Source organism: Athene noctua, chromosome 1 (assembly GCF_965140245.1).
Source record: "Athene noctua chromosome 1, bAthNoc1.hap1.1, whole genome shotgun sequence".
Lineage (NCBI taxonomy): Eukaryota > Metazoa > Chordata > Aves > Strigiformes > Strigidae > Athene > Athene noctua.
Window position 1 is genome coordinate 35,798,926 of NC_134037.1, and position 15,732 is coordinate 35,814,657.

A 15,732-nucleotide genomic window follows, 5' to 3' on the forward strand; every position below is an offset into this window, starting at 1 on the left:
TAAATAAAAACTGTGTTAGATGTGTTTGGTCTGCACAGTTACAGTGAACATGCTGAAGGAGTAGAATCTCACCCAAGCTGCTTCGGTGCACTTTTTGGACTCTGAAAGTGTGTTAAGATGCATATGTAGACATGACCTTATTTCGCAGATATTGGGCACAGAGGACAGTCCGGCCAGAGATGCATTACCAATCGGTTCACGTTTAAGTAGTTACAAGGCTGCTTGCGTTTCTGCCAGCATCGCTCTCCCCGTCCAGACCCAGAACTCGCCTCCGAGCCCGAGCCCCATGCCAGCGCGCCTCGGCGGGCTCTCGAGTCCCTCCGAGCTGCTGCAGTGCGAAGCCGTTTCGATAAAGCGGCAGTTCCCGACAACACACAGGCAGAAAACCCGACTCTCCCTGTTTATTTTGTGGGATGTTGCGTCCGTCTGAGGATCCCACCCGCTCCCCAGCTGCATCTGCCCGAAGATGTGGGGTGCGCGGGCTGCGGGGGGCGGCAGTGCCCCCGCGGGTACAGATGCGTGTCCGTACAGACGCCGCCGCCTGGCCGCCCCCCGCTCCCCCCGGCCCGGCCTCGGGAACGCCCCGCCGGTGCTCCTGCGGCTGCCGCCGGCGGAGCGCGCCTGGCGCTGGGGCAGCGCCCGATTCTCCCCTCCCGCCCCCCCGCCCTTCCCCGCCCGCCCGGCCCCGGCCCCGGCCCTGCGCAGCGCACAGCGGCGGACACACCGGGCTACAGGCAGCGCGGCCGCGGGGCAGCGCGCACGGAGCGCCATGGCGCGGACCCGCCGCGCTGGCTGCCGCCTCCTCCTCCTCCTCCTCCTCTGCAGCTCCGCGGCGGCCGGGTACGTGGGGCCGGGGGCGGGCGGGCGGGTGGGTATGCGGGGCGCCGCGCCTCCCCTCCCCGCCCGGCGCGGAGGCTGCGCGGGGCAGTGGGGCGCTTCCCGGGGCTCCGCGGCGCCCGCCGGGCAGCCTGTCCGTCCGTCCGTCCGTCCGTGCGGCGGGCAGGGAGCGCTGCCTCCTCCCCGTCCTGCACAGCCTGGGCGCGCTCGGTGGCGCCGGGCGAGCGAGCATCATCCCTCCAGCCCCCGCCGCGGAGTGTGGACGCTGTTACTTTCTGGGGGATTGTATTTCACTCCCTGCCCTTTCTCCCTCTGCCCGTTTGGGTTTTCCAGGCCTACGTTCTTGGTGGCAGTTCCCTGGAACATCAGGCCTGGAGCAAACGTGACTGTTGGGGTAACTCTGCTGCCGGACAGCCCAGCCCAGGTCACTGTAAGGGGAGAAGTGATCAGAGATAACGAGACAATCTTGAGCGGGGAAATGGTCTTTGAGAAAGGTAAGAGAATAAAGTTGGCCTGGAAGGATTTAGATTTGCATTCTACCACAAATACTTGGTCGTTCCCAAAATACCACGGCTTCTAAACAGTACTAAAGTAGGAACTTTAGTTTACCAAGTAGGGATCACTTACGGGAAAACAATCCTGTACTCTGCTGGCTCTGCGTGCAGGTGGGCAGCTGAGCTGGATAAATGAGTGGTTGCATGGGTGTGCTAACTCACTGTGAACTCTGACAGTAATCAGATAGTAGCAGAGTGTGATGGTTGTGGGGTTTCTGAGGAGCAGGGAAGTACTCTGGTCAATGTAATGGGGCCATGAAGCAGAAGTAGTAGAGGAAGAGGTGTTCATTGCTAGGCTTAAGGCGCAAGGTGGAAGCAAGCGGGGTAATGGTAAGGGTGGAACAAACAAAGTAAGACAGCATCTGGAGCTGGCTGATTCTTATGCCCTAAGAAAGAGGGTACCTGAGGACAATAGGAAAGTGGAGGTGACCATGTCAGACACCGTTACGGGGAAGCTCTGTGTATTTGCGGAAACAGAAGTTTTTGCGGATTAAGAAATGAATTGTAAGGCAGGTTGGGGACTGAATATAAGTGCACCTTAGAGCAGGCTGATTTAATAATGTATGCCTCCTGGGCAGCAGTAGAGGATGTGGTGGCATTTCTCAGTAGCTGAAGAACTGTGATATCCTGGTCACTGTTCCTTTTTGTAAAGGCCCTCACAGGAAAGAAAATATTTTGTCTGGTTAATCTAGCTTTCAAACTGCTCTTAGTAGGAAGCAATATAAATGGCACCCAAACTCTAGCTTTGTATTTGTCAAAAGTAGAGTCTGGGGGCAGTATGAGGTCCTAGAAAAATCTACCCTGTTCTAATGCGCTTTCTTCTTGTTGAGGTCAATTAGTTTTTCTATTAATTTCTCATTGTTAATGCAGATGCCTTCATTGGAAGCATCATATTTTCAGTTCAAAGCCTTCATGAAAGCTCACCTCTCTTCACAACCTTTAGGGGAGACTGAGGCTTTGAGTGTGATGGAGTGCATTTGACCAGATAAAAAAATTAATGGCCCCATGATGCAGAAAAGCATATCTGATCACAGGTCTTCTTGCTATTTCAAATATTCTGAAAAAGTTGTCCAGAACTATGTATTAGCAGGTTTTACTTCAGGTTGGGTATTGTTTATCCACTCTAATTTTATGTTGTTATCAGGTATATGTCATCCGGCAGCCAGTGTAAAAGCATAAATCTGAGGCAAATTTCCTGTAGTGCTATAGCTAATTAAAAAAAAAAAAAAAAAAAAGTGTTCATTCCTGATTTAAATAAAGTTTATACACCTGCTCTATTAGTGACCAAATCTAACACTAATAGTTGTGGTGATGTATGCCTAAGGCAGTTACTTTAGGAGGGCAGATTTGTTAGCACCTAAAATCTGCATGCAAGTAAACCAGACTGGCTGTCATGCCTACAGTCCTTAATTGTAAGTCTGCATAACACACTACATGCCATATTTAGATTTGGCTCGTTCAAAAGTACAGACCAAGCCTATTGGACTAGACATAGCAGAGGATTCAGCAGTGAATAAAGGAACATTCTTATGCTGTGGAGAAAACTTCGATGCATTTGTTATGCTATTAGTAGTAAGCTTGCCTTTTTAAGTTCACAATTCCTCATCAAACCTTTCTTGACAGTATTTTGATACAAAACCAAAAGCAAACCAAACCCAAACCAACTGATGTATTGTTTTTAAAAGAAAAAACTGTTTTCTCCTTTTCTTCCTCTTAACTATACTGGATTTTATTTCCTGCTTCTGTTCTGCTTAACATAAAGTTCAGTGAGCCTTGCATGAGTTTCAGCCTGTCTGTTGTTGTCCTTTTCAACATTTAAAGCAGACAAGCAACTAGTAATTCCAAGCATGTGAAAATATGTGGAAATCTATCTGTACAGCACACAGAACAGTGCTTGTCAATGGGGGTTACTGAAGTCAGAGAGAGTGATGGGTGATCAGGAATAGGTGTGACACTGTCTCAGACTGGATATACTGAGGAAAAAGGAGAAATGCTATACTGCATTATTCAAAGTGCATGGATTTATTGTTAATTTTTAAACTTTTTCCTGACTTTTAAATATATATTTGAATCTTTTGTGCTTTTTTACTTGATAAATGGAACAGCAAAAAAAAAAAAAAGGTGCCAAGCATGCAGTGTACTTCCTCTTGCAATAAACTTTAAAGAATGGATGGCCACATACCATATTTTAAGTTAAGTTATATAATTTGTTAGTCACTTGTTCTCTGTGAACAGATATATAAGCAAATCTGTTATGGGCCAGGAGCAAGGGAAATGCTCTGTAACAGGATGTAGTGTCGAATGTGTGTATCCGAAGGTGCTATAGGAGTGAATCAGATGTGAATGGCGTTACTCAGAGAGAAAGAAGTTTGTCAGAATAAATTCTTCAAATTCTTCACTGAAAAACAAAACAGCCTTAAGATAATATATGTAGTGATATTGTTGTAGCCGTGTTAGACTAAGAATGTGTCTGAAGGAAGACTGGCGGAGGTTTTATTAGACCAGCTGTTGCAGTTCAAGGAAAAAACCCAAACATATCTCCAGGCACACAAAATCTTTAAATTACATCATGGCTGCATATATTACCGCCCAGAAAACATTGCTTTATCTGTTACTTGGGCCTATTAGGTTACAGAGTGGTTAATACAGTGGTATCACTGTTCCTGTGGTGCACATGAATCTGATGACTTTCACTGCTGTGTGTCTATGCAAAATAAGTATTACAGGAGGTAAGCTGTAGCTAAAGTTGTCGACTGTGCTGAATATCCAGAAAGCTGGAACTGATCTACCTTTGTTAGGCTGCAAATTCAGTGGCACTTGTTGCCTAAGCTGGCTCAATTATGCTCTATATTTTTCCTTGTGTGGTGACAGCAAAAGCAGGAGAGTAACTGTTTTGAGAAACTGATCTGACTTAAAACCAATGTTTTTATTTTGTTGAATACTTTTTTAGGCAGATAGGTTCCCTGGTTTGGTGTGCAAAAATTTGTGCTGATGGAACTGAGATGGGCGCAGAGTTGGGAATGGGATGCTGGGGTTGAAAGACAGGCTGAGGACATCATTTTTGTTAGTGCTCTTTAATCTTGCAGGCCGAGTTCAGCCAGGTACCTAAGCATAAGACCTACTACATACCTGTCTGGCAAAGTGCATCTGCAGTTGCTTAAAGTTAAGGATGTGCTCTGGTTCTTCAGCAGTAGCTCAGTATGGTACCTGTACTCATCTAAATTAAAGGCAAATTTATTTTTTCTCTATGTAATATAACTCTTGCTTTATATAAGAAATAGAGTGCTTGCCCTCTGATGGTTGATAAAACATTCACTGTTTTAATGTTACTGGAAGTGGAATTTTCATATCTGAGTGATTCTTGGGAAATTGTCCATTAGAGAAAGGCTTTAGCAGTTGAGATTGGTTCACATCTTTATCGAGCTTTTCATATAACAAAGGGAAGGAAATATATTTATTAATAAGTGGCTACTATTCTCTGGAGTGAGGGAGAAAGTGTGCATACACACACATTTAAAGAAGTGTTGATATTTTGAGCTTGTCTTGATATTCCAGAATCCAAATGTACTGTAGCAAGGGAAGTTGTTTAAGACCAATGTTTTGATACAGAAATTAAGTTAATTAGATTAAATGTAGTGAAAACACACCAACTGAATGTCTTCAAGCAGGATGTGGCTGCTACAGGTAAACTTTGTGTGAGCAGGTACAACAAAAAAAACCAGTCTGCGTGTCGCCAGGAGAGAATATGTTTCCATTGTCTGCAGTGGAGTCCAGAAAAACACAAAGCACTAACTAAAGCAGTTTCTGTGCACTGTATCAAGCCTTGACACATTTTCTGTGGAGATGCAGTATCAGAAAGATCCTCACCCTGATTGAAAATGACTGCAGAAGATTACAATGGCTTATGTGCAATTTGAGCTGTTATGTTTTCTAGGTCAACAAAAAAAAAAATGGTGGGAATAACAGACAGCAAGTGAAATTTTATGCATGAATGGATAGGTTTTCAGTGATTGCAGTGAAGAGTGACTCTTGTCATACACATTTATCCAGTCATTGATCAATAACGATGTAGTTTGAATTGGCAAGAAGTGTTGTCTTACAGGGTTTGCTACCCAGACATTGCAAGGTGTTAGTGTATGAGAAACCTTATACCCTAATTGCGAGAGCTTCTGAAAAGTCTCTTTTCCTTGGTGCTAGAATGATTTGGAAAGAGTAAGTAGCATGTAAGTTGAAAAAACAAATTAGTTTTAAGAAAAACTTTCATGTGTGATGAGGTGTCATCATTTACCCAACTGCATGAATGTTTTTAATTCTTAAGAATAAAATTTAGTTAGAGCTTCTGGTATTTAAGGTACAACATAATGTATTTAAGGCACAGTGAGTGAGAACTACTTTGTGAACTGGAGAATCTGGTTTACAGTAGCATGCATAGTTTGAGTTCCCTATAAATTACTTGTATGCGTTAATTAATTTGCACTGCTTTTCTGTACTTCTAGAGAAGAGTAAATGTACTTGTTAACAGAGGTTACTGAGCTAGAGCATTAATTACTCAGCTAGGATTTATGAAACGTGATAGAGTTTGTGAGAATGTCTGTCAAGCTCAGACATGTAGTGATCGTCCATATAGGCAATGGAAAATCTGCTTTTACCAGCAGGCATGTTTTGCATACTTAATAGTATGGTTCTGACCACTTAGTATGTGAAACAGTGAAAAACACTGGGAATAGTAATGGGAATAGTAAGTTGTAAAGTAATAGCTAAATGGGAATGAATAGCCCAGGTATGCCAGTCCCTTTTGTTAATCTTGAGTTGCCTCTGTACCTTATTTTGGAATAAAATGACTGACTTACTGGTGACCACAGAAACCTGTGCTTAAAATCTATGGGATAAAGGATGTTGCTAGCAGTTTAGTGGGACAGCTCCTTTCTGCCTAATTCTGCATCAATACCTAAAGAGCCAAACAGCAAGAGAGCAGGAGTCCCATGATTTTGCTTCTGTAACCTCCGCCTCCAAATGTATGTGTAACTGTGCCTCGTGAAAAATGAGTTATCAGATAGTCAACACATGCAGATAACCTGTGCAAAATCAGAATAAAGGAAAAATTTTGGGAAGGAGGTATTGGGGCTGGTTCCAGAGACAGGGAGCTAGTAGAGAAGAGGGTGTTCGCTTACAGGCTTTCGTATTGCTGGAGTACATAGAAGAAGACAAAGAAAGGTTTCTGTGCCTCTTGTTGAATCCATCCTGCTAACAGGCCCATTAAGGAGTTTGCAGAAAAATGGAAGTAGAAATCCCATCCAGTACTTCAGCTTTATCTTATTGATTGGGTGCTGTTTGAGGGAGAGTCCTTCTGTGGCTTGAGGCTTATGTGTTCATATGTGAAGTCATTCTTGTCACCATGTTCTTCACCATATCCATCCAGGGAAAGTGTGGCAGATTGAGCGCTACAATCTTGTTTCACAATACCTTGAGAAGGGTGGAATAATTCACTCATAGCCGAAACAGTAGCAGTGGGGCAACTCTTACAGAAGAGGGAATATTACATATGCCAGTGTGGGGTTCCCTGTTGCTACTGTAAAGTGGGGGGGCTTTACAGCTTTAGGAAAGGAAGAAGAGATAAAAACAAAGTAAAGGCTGTGAATTGGGGAAAAAAGGTGATGCAAATAACAGGAATTTGGAGGTGAGATGCTATCAGAAGCAAGAAGAAAGGTAATCGAAGGGGGAAAGCTCTTGAGGGACTCACATTAAAGGGAGAAGTACACATTGCCCTAATATAGTAGAAGAGTGAGAAATAAAGTAACTAAACACAGGCTTATCACTGGCCAAAAAACAACAGAAAAAAGAAAAACAAACTGAAAATGAGGTCAGATTACAAAGTTTGAACTTAAAGGAGTAGGATGGGTAAGAAAGGACAAAACTGGAAAGGCCAAACCATGGGTAGGAAAGAATGTGAAGGATAATAAGGCAGGATTTTTAAGTATCATATTGATAACAAGAAAGCTAGCAAAGGTTGTGGCTTGATACTCACTCTGATGAAAAGGGCATTAGTCAGTGATGCTGAGAGGCAGTAAGTGTTCAGTCTTCACTAAGAGGATCAGCTAACTGGCATGGAAAAGGGTTAAGAATTAAGGCAGCAAAAGAGGAGGAAGAGGTTAAAGAGTACTTTGGTAGGATAGATGTTTAGGCCTGATAAAATTGCCTGTAGAATATTTAGGGAATTGATTGAAATAATTTAAAAACTGCTAGTGAAGTTTTGAGAGCATGTGTGAAGAGAGAGGTTCTGTAAGATTGAAAACCTGCAAATAAAATGTGTTCCACTATGGGCTGGCGGGGGTTGTAGGTGAAGAAGCAGGGTATTGTTATATTTTGACTTTATTAAAAGGCTTTTGATAGTCTGGCATGGCACTCTGACAAGACAGCTGGAGAAACGGGGACAGCATGGAATACATTTGTGGCTGAATAGAAAATAACATTCACAGAGTAGGTCTTAAGTGTTTCACTTTCAAACTGGAAATGGGTTGCCCTGAAACTGTATTGTTCAGTATGACTGACATGGATGGAAAAGGGTGAATGTTTATTAGATTAGTGAAAGGGTGGCAAGGATGCTGGGAGGATGAATTAAATTTTGAACTAATTTTGGCAATATGGGAAATGATTAGGGGAAAAACTGGAGTGTGATTCACTAGGACAACTGCATAGTTCTGTTCCTGTTGAGGAATAAAGGAGCATGCTTTTACAAGGCAAAGCAGCAGTCCTGCAGAAAAGGCTGTGTGTGTAGGGGGAAGGTGATGGTTTAAAGGTATCAAAAGCTGAAAGCTTGTAAATAATATTGTGGTGCTCAAAAAAAAAAAAAAGGCAAAGTCTGTACTCAAATGTATACACAGAAATATTTTCTCTAAGCCATGAGAAAGTGTTCTAGTAATCTTCACAGCTCTAATTAGGCAACCTGGGGAATGCTGTGCCTAGTTTGGGGCACTCCTCATGGAGGCTGTGAACCAGCTGGAGAAGTTCCAGGGAGAAGAGAGGGAAAGATTGGAGATCTCTCAGGAGACAAGTTCAAACCAGACAGAAGGTGGGCCTTCACATGAGGTGGAAAAAAATTGTGGAACTCCATGTCCCAGGTGTTGTGGAAGGAAAACGTGATTGCACAAAGTCATGAGACAAAAGTCCATCAAGGGCTGGTCCTGTATAAAGACATTAATTTCTGCTTTTCAAACCCCAAACCTCAGATTGCATAAGTTAGGAAAAGCACCCAAGGAAGGGTCACTGTGTACTTGTCCTGGTTTTATGCTGTTCAGATGTCTGTCCTGGGCCATTGCTGGAGGCAGGACCTTGAGCTAAACAGACTTTTAGTTTGATCCTGGGATACTCTTCTACATTCTGGGAAGCATTTGAAGAGAGATGGGAGGAATTGTGGGAAAGTATTAGAAGTGTGCTATGCACCTGGATATTACCCTTCAGGTACATGAAAGGTAGCTTTAAAGAGAAAGGGGTGGGATCTAGCAGTAGATCTCTAGATGGGTCTAGGGTGATGTCCTTAGTGGTCTCCTAGTTAGAAGGAGATCCAAGCTGAAGTGTTGAAGATTATAGAAGTACCTGCAGAGGCAGGAAGCAGCTGGGAAATTCTCTGCAATCTCTGACTACATGTTTGTGAAGGCAGAGTTGAGATCCTGTGTGCAGAGGCTGAATAGCACGTGGCAAGAGATGATGATGGTTCAGCTGGATTCACTGCAGTCCAAATAAGTATGTGTGCAGAAAATATGGCCAGAGTGACAGACCCCTTCCCCATTTCTCTAGCTTTCTGGAGGTGCAGCTGTGAGGTCCAGGTGCCTATTTTGTATGGTAGGGATTTATATTGCCTTTATTTACCGATGAAAGAAGTCTCTGGTAATATTTTTATATATCTAAATAATTTTGTGATCTCAGAAAAGTTATGTGGCTTTGTGATCCAGACTCGGAATGCATTCCAGAAAATGGAAGAAAACCAACATGAAAAGAAACCTTCTTTTTTCACTCCCTGTAAGAGGAAACTTAAATAGTTCCTGAATGTTTTATTTGCAGTGAATGAATTTGGGAGGTGACTTGACTTTGGAATTTTGCTCCAGTTGCAGCAATTGATGCTATGAGGGTTGTATTAATACAACTAAATTGCTGGCATGGCCAGGTTTAGAGCCACATTTTGTCCTAGTATGATTTCCCTATGTTTTAAGTTGGAATAAAACCTGCAACTTCTTTAAATTGCAGTAATAGTGGCTTTGTGTTTATTTCATGGACATCAGAATGGATAATAGTGATGGCTAATAGTGCCTTGAAAGCATGATGTGCAGATGCCTGTGAGTTTGTGTATAATCACCAAGGGAAAACTAAGTGAATGAAATTAATTTCCCGTTTAATTGTGTAAAACGCTTATGTCTGAGATTATTCTGAGTTGTCTGCTTAGTTTCATAGACTGGATCTGACATCAAGAATGTTTTCTCTATAGTATTCAAAACTTGTCTTGCTAACAGCTCTAAATATATGATTCATGGGAATATGGTTGTTTGGGCGTGGTTGGCAGTGATAATGTCATGCGCATGACAAAAAGTCCATGGATGGCTCTTAGAGGCTGGTCTCATCAAAGAGTTGAAAAGAGCCTCTGGTATGGTAGCTCCTGGATAGCTTTTGGAAGGTCTCTGATTAAAGAGATGATTTAGTTTTGTTTTCCTACACAGCATGCTGTTTCTCAGATAAACCAACAGATTAAGTATTCCATTCTTGCAACTGGTGGCTCTCTGACCACTCAGCTGAGTGATAATAATAGTATAATCCATAGAGTTGGTTGTTTTACTTTAGAAGACTGAGTGGAGAATTAAATCTCTGAATTATGACCTAAGTCTAAAAAGAAATTCGAAGGGCCAGTCTTCAGGAAACGTGATGCTTGCTTCTGGAAGGAATTGTGGATGCAGCAGGGCAAGGAAGGGGTCGCTCATTGTCAGCAGTGTCGGGATGTTTGAGGGAGTAGGAGAAGGTGTTTTTTCTCAGGGGTGGATCTGGCAGTATTGGTGAGAGAAGAATGGCTGAACTGGTAAAAGGGACAAGCAGGGAGGTGCCATGACTCCTCTGCCATGTGAATTAGACACAGGAGTGCCATGGTGAGGGTACAGAGGAGAGGAAGGACAGCACCTCTTCTCTTCATACTTTCTGGTAAATCTGTATCTATTCTGTCCTGGCCATGAGTGTTTCTGGTTGTGCTTTCTATGGTTGGGTTTCCACCACTCTTCTGATCGTGGAGTAAAAGCAGATTGGGGAAAAATGTTTGGATTTAGCTGGAGAAGGTTATTTGTCATTAATTGTCCTAGCTGTCAGGAAAATATCCCTATGCTCTGCATTGCATGCTGAAGCTAGAACTTGCTAGCAGTGGCAGAGTTTGGTTAAACATGGCTTTAATTGAAAAAATGTCTATGCATGTTGCCTTTCCCCTGTCCTCTAGAGCTGCAGTGCCCTGTTGGCAGGACCCCAGGTGATAAATTCTGGTCCAGTTCAGATTATTCCTCCTGTCCCTTTACCCCTTTCTCCATAGGCAGCGCTGCTACCCTGCCTCTCTCTCTCCCTTTATAATTTCTGAGTGCTTTTAGCCTCCAAAATTGCAAAAAGGACTAAAAAGGATAAGGCGTGGTGGAAACAGGGAGTAAGGTAATGAGTGGATGTGCAGGGAAGTGTACGTAGTGCTGGCAGGCAGGAAGGGTTTAGGAAGCTTTGTGAAGCAAGTGTATACCCCTTTGCTACAGGTCTGTTGGCTTCATTTGGCTTTGGATGTCAGCCTGTATATGGGTGTCCACTAGCAATCCCTATTGCATGCGTTTGAGTGCTGTATTGCCCCTTCTTCTGTTGCGTGGCCAAAATTTAGCCATAACTTAACAGCAGGGGCTCACACTATATATTTTGGGCTACTTGCATAACTAGCCAGTGCTAATTTGGGTGCTAATTTTAGCATAATAGATGAAGAGTATAACATATTTAAAGAAACCTGTGAACTTGACAGATTTGCAGGCTTTCTTTTATGAAGAAATAGTATTTTTTTACCCCCTGGACAGATTAGTCTTGGTATTTATGCTTTCTTTCTTTTATTTTTTCTTTTTTAAACACAAAATTAATATATATTTTGGATAGGAAGAAAAATCTGGAAGGACGTTGGAGACCATTATCTTTTATTTCTCTGATGTGAGTTTTTGAAATAGTCTCTGCAGTCGAAAAAATTCCATTTACCACTGCAAAGAAAATGTTTTTCTGTAAACATTTCCTAAGCATGGATATGTGAACACAGCTGCCAGAAGAAAGACATGGCATCATTTCAGTAAATCAGCCTGAAGTGATTCCGGTTTTATTTTTCTGCTCTCACACAGGACTTAAGAAGGAATGAGACGTAGGTAGAAAAGGTTAAATGAGAAAATCTGTAGCGATACATCTAGAATACAGAGTCAAGACCTGTGTTTGTGTAAATTAGAGAGGCTGGAGTGCTGCTGTGCTGATTTATATTCTCACAAGCTCTAGTTCACTGTGCCAAGCCATATAGTTGTTTTTCTGGGACTTCTGTCCTTTTTGGGGAGTGGAAGCTGAAACAATTACATCTGGTCCTAGTGCTGGTGGTGTCAGCTCAAGAAAGGGTAGCATAAGTTTTTGGGTTTGGGTCAGGCCCATGCAGTGGGAAGAATGTAAGATGCCATCGTTTGTACAGCTCTCCGGCAGTCTAAAAAAACCATGCATGTATTTGGCTCTGTAGCTTTTTTTCCTATTTGTTTTGGTGATAATAAGACTATTAGACCTCCAAAAGATGGCATGTTGGCAAGATATATTAAAAAGTTGACTTAACTGCCCACTGCCATCTATACTGGTGACATATCACTACTACACTGCCTTTGGTTCCTCTTCTGCTAGACAGTCTAAATGCCAAGGACTCTGAGGAAAAGGAGGCAGGACAATGTGGTGTTTGTTTCCACAGTATTTCCATGTATTTCCTCAATGCAGTATTTATTGAATGAATACAGTACAAGCTTCAGGAATTCTGTGAGAGAAATGATTTTGTGAATGACAAGGAAGGTTATTTTTCCTTGAAGGATCATGTGACCTCTGTGGGGTCTTTTTTTGGTTGTTTGTTTTTTAACTTTCCTCAAGACTAGTCTGGAATGGTCCACTGAATTTTTCCTGCCTCCCCCTGCAGCTAGGGCATGGCTCCCAGCTGGGAGTTTTCTTTAACTAATCCCTTGCAGTAGCAGGGACACGTGCTCTCGCCTGGTCTTTCCCCTCCATGGCCCATTGCAGACATGCCAGTTAGTCTGCTGCTGCAGAGAGCAGATGTGATGAGTCAGGAGGAAGCATTTAGTGGTCTGTGACACATGGTGTAGGTGGCGGAGCTGTTCTGGGCATCTTTCTAAACCTACTTCTACTGCCTGGAGTTAGTTACGTGTAATCGTTGGGTGCTGTATTTAATAACTGAAGGGATCCCTTGCAAGGATGTACCGAAAGAGGGTGACAACTGCTGTATTTTTTGGGGACAGTGGACTCGGCTGATGACATGTGTAAATCACATGGAAGCATTACACACTGCACGTGGGTAAAAGTGTCCAGCTGCATGATAGCAGAGCTTCCCGCAGAGCAGTGCCACGTGCTAGCTCTTGGACCATGGTTAACTCTTTCTAAACTTGAGATTGCTGTACAATTACATATAACTTTAATTCATCAAGTGGACAGAAAAATGTGGTGAATCTCAGCAATTCAGCTTTGACATAAAGGAAATATTTTGTCTACAGCTCTTGCTTGAGCATATCCTAAGCCATCCCAGGGTGTAGCTGAGCAGAACTCCAGGGGATTTATTGCAGCCTGGTAGTCTCTGAGAACATGGGAAAATCTTGCATGGCAGGGAAATTCACTGCAATGCCAAAGAGTTTCGGATCTGCCCAGGCTGCTCAGCTCCTAACAAAATAATTACGTAGTGCCATGAATTGGAAGATTACCTCATGCCCCAGAGCCTCTTTTATGATTTTCACTGGCTGGGAATGAGACAGCGCTCTGGGCTTTATCAAGGCAGCCAGGGAGGCTGTAGCTCCCTAACACCACTTCAGAAGGTAAATGCTTTCTGAGTTGCACAAAGGAGAAGTGACTGTGATTTAAATCTCCTTCCTCCCCAACTGCTTCCCCCTCTGCATCATGGCTGTAATCTGGTTTAGACCTGCTGTTAGGTCTTCCAGTCCTGGGAACATGGAAGAAACCTAGGATTTCTGCCTTAAGATTTCTGACTTTTGCATGCTAGTTTTTCTAGCATGGCCATCTTGTCTAGACCATGTTTTTGCTTTTGCCAAGAAAGGTTGGACCAGATGATCCCTGAGGCCCCTTCCGACCTGGTGTTCTATGGTTCTGTGATTCTCAAAATAGGTGGAGGCAAGCAGGCACCGCCTTGATGAGAAAGCTGCAAAGTACCTGCCTCGTAATGTGAAAGGTTGCTTTGAGACCTGTTATACGCTGTGCGGGGCAATGTGTAGCAGTGCCCTCCAGCACTCTGCCCTTGTGGTGCTCTGTACTAGTGTGTTTGCATTGATGTGGGTAAAGATGGAAATAGAAACCCTGTGGTGTGGGCTATGGTTTGAATATCAGATTTGTGCTTGCTGTCTCCCAGAGTACTGAGGTCACTGCTATAGTCGTTGCTATAATTAGCTGTGTTGGATAGATTAAAACTAGTGTGGCAATACTTACCATGTGCATATCCACTCAGATGTGTGTGGTAAATAAAACTGAGTTTCTGTTACTTGTTAATAACTGATTATCAGCAGTGACAAAAGTTTATTTTTTCTGGTGACATAGTGTGTCACATCCCGCTCTCACATAGTCTCATGGGTTGTGGTTGTATAAAACCCAGCTTTAGCACAGCCTTATTTCACAGAGGGATGGGAACTAGAGAAGGGTTAGGATTTTAGTATAAAATTTCAGTAGATAGCTTTATACCATCTTTGTTGTGCTAGTTACCCTACATCCAGCCTCCTTTATCAGTGAAATATCATAATCCCTTAAAAAAGAATTCTTCCTAGTTAACAGTAACTCTGTCTCTCCTGCGTTAGGAAGACATGTTTCCTTTAGCTAAAATGATGTCTGTTTTAATGCGATTGTTTGGGCATGGAGTTGTTTGGGTAGATGTTGGAAATAAATACATCAGTGAGTGGAGAAGGGTTTGCATTGCCTGTGAGCTGGGTACTCTGCAGGACTGTGTAATTCCTCTCCTGTAGCTGGGGGTTGTCCTGTGTAGCCCTGTGTGCCAAGCAAGCTTGGCCGAGCGTGGGGCTCCCTGCCACCGTGCAGTGGGGCAGGGTGCCCTCTCTGCTGGCTACCGAGAAAAGAAGTGTGTGTTTTGCCTGAGACTCCTGTCTGGAAAACCTCAAAGGCCAGTGGGGTTGCTGAGAATCAACAACTGCATGCATGGGCTGCTCTTTGAGTGGAGAGAGGGATGATTGGAAAAAAATTGTTGCTTTAACGGTAGCATAAACATGTTGTGGAAAGAAGTGTGTTGCTTAGGGGCCGATGCCACCCATCCCCATTAAGCTTTTGAATACCAGAATGAAGTACTGGAGTGTACTACCCACAAACTTCATTTGTGGCATGTGAGTCATTTGGTTTAACCGAGGTTATAATTTGAATAGATGGTACATGCTGAACAGGATTTTTCCTTTAGAGCTCTGGCAGCAGCCAGGTCAACCTGTGTTGAGTCCATCAAGACTTCCTTTTGTTTGCCACTGTAAAAAGAAAGAATTCCTTGACTTTAAAAATTAAAATTTATTGGAGTTCAAAGGCCAAGTGATTGCTTCATCTTGGAATGCTTTTATGTCCAGGATCCAGAAGGACATAAATAAATTCTTTTTTTTTTTTTTTTTTCTTACTCCATGAAACAAATGAGTAAGAGATAGGTATAAACCCATTGCTTTTCAGAACATATAAAAAGGTCTAACTGAATGGAATCAGCAAAAGAAAGTATGAGTCAATACGAGTCAGCAGTGTGCCCTGGCAGCCGAGAGGGCAAACCACATCCTGGGGTGCATCACACACAGCAAAACCAGCCAGTCAAGAGAAGTAATTATCCCAGTGTATTCAGCCTTGGTGCAGCCTCACCTTGAGTGCTGTGTGCAGTTCTGGGCCCCACAATTTAAGAAGGATGTGAAGGTCCTTGAATGCATCCAGAGGAGGGCAACAAAGCTGGTGACAGGGCTGGAAGGAATGTCCTATGAGGAGCAGCTAAGGACTCTGGACTTGCCTAGTTTGGAGTAAAAGACTACAAAAAGTAGCCACCTTCTAAACTACAGAGGAGATTAGTGCAAAATATCCT

At 43.2% G+C, this 15,732-nt stretch overlaps 1 protein-coding gene across 2 annotated transcripts in view; it reads left to right on the plus strand.

Annotated features, from left to right (window-relative positions):
* Window positions 1-690: 690 nt before the first annotated feature.
* CD109 (CD109 molecule) overlaps window positions 691-15,732 on the plus strand; it is an 83,788-nt gene continuing 68,746 nt past the window's right edge. For both annotated transcript variants that reach the window (XM_074895912.1, XM_074895914.1), the window contains exons 1-2: window positions 691-840; window positions 1,171-1,331. In XM_074895912.1, coding sequence (XP_074752013.1) covers window positions 770-840; window positions 1,171-1,331 — 232 coding nt within the window. In that variant the 5' untranslated portion in view covers window positions 691-769. The remainder of the gene's footprint in view (window positions 841-1,170; window positions 1,332-15,732) is intronic.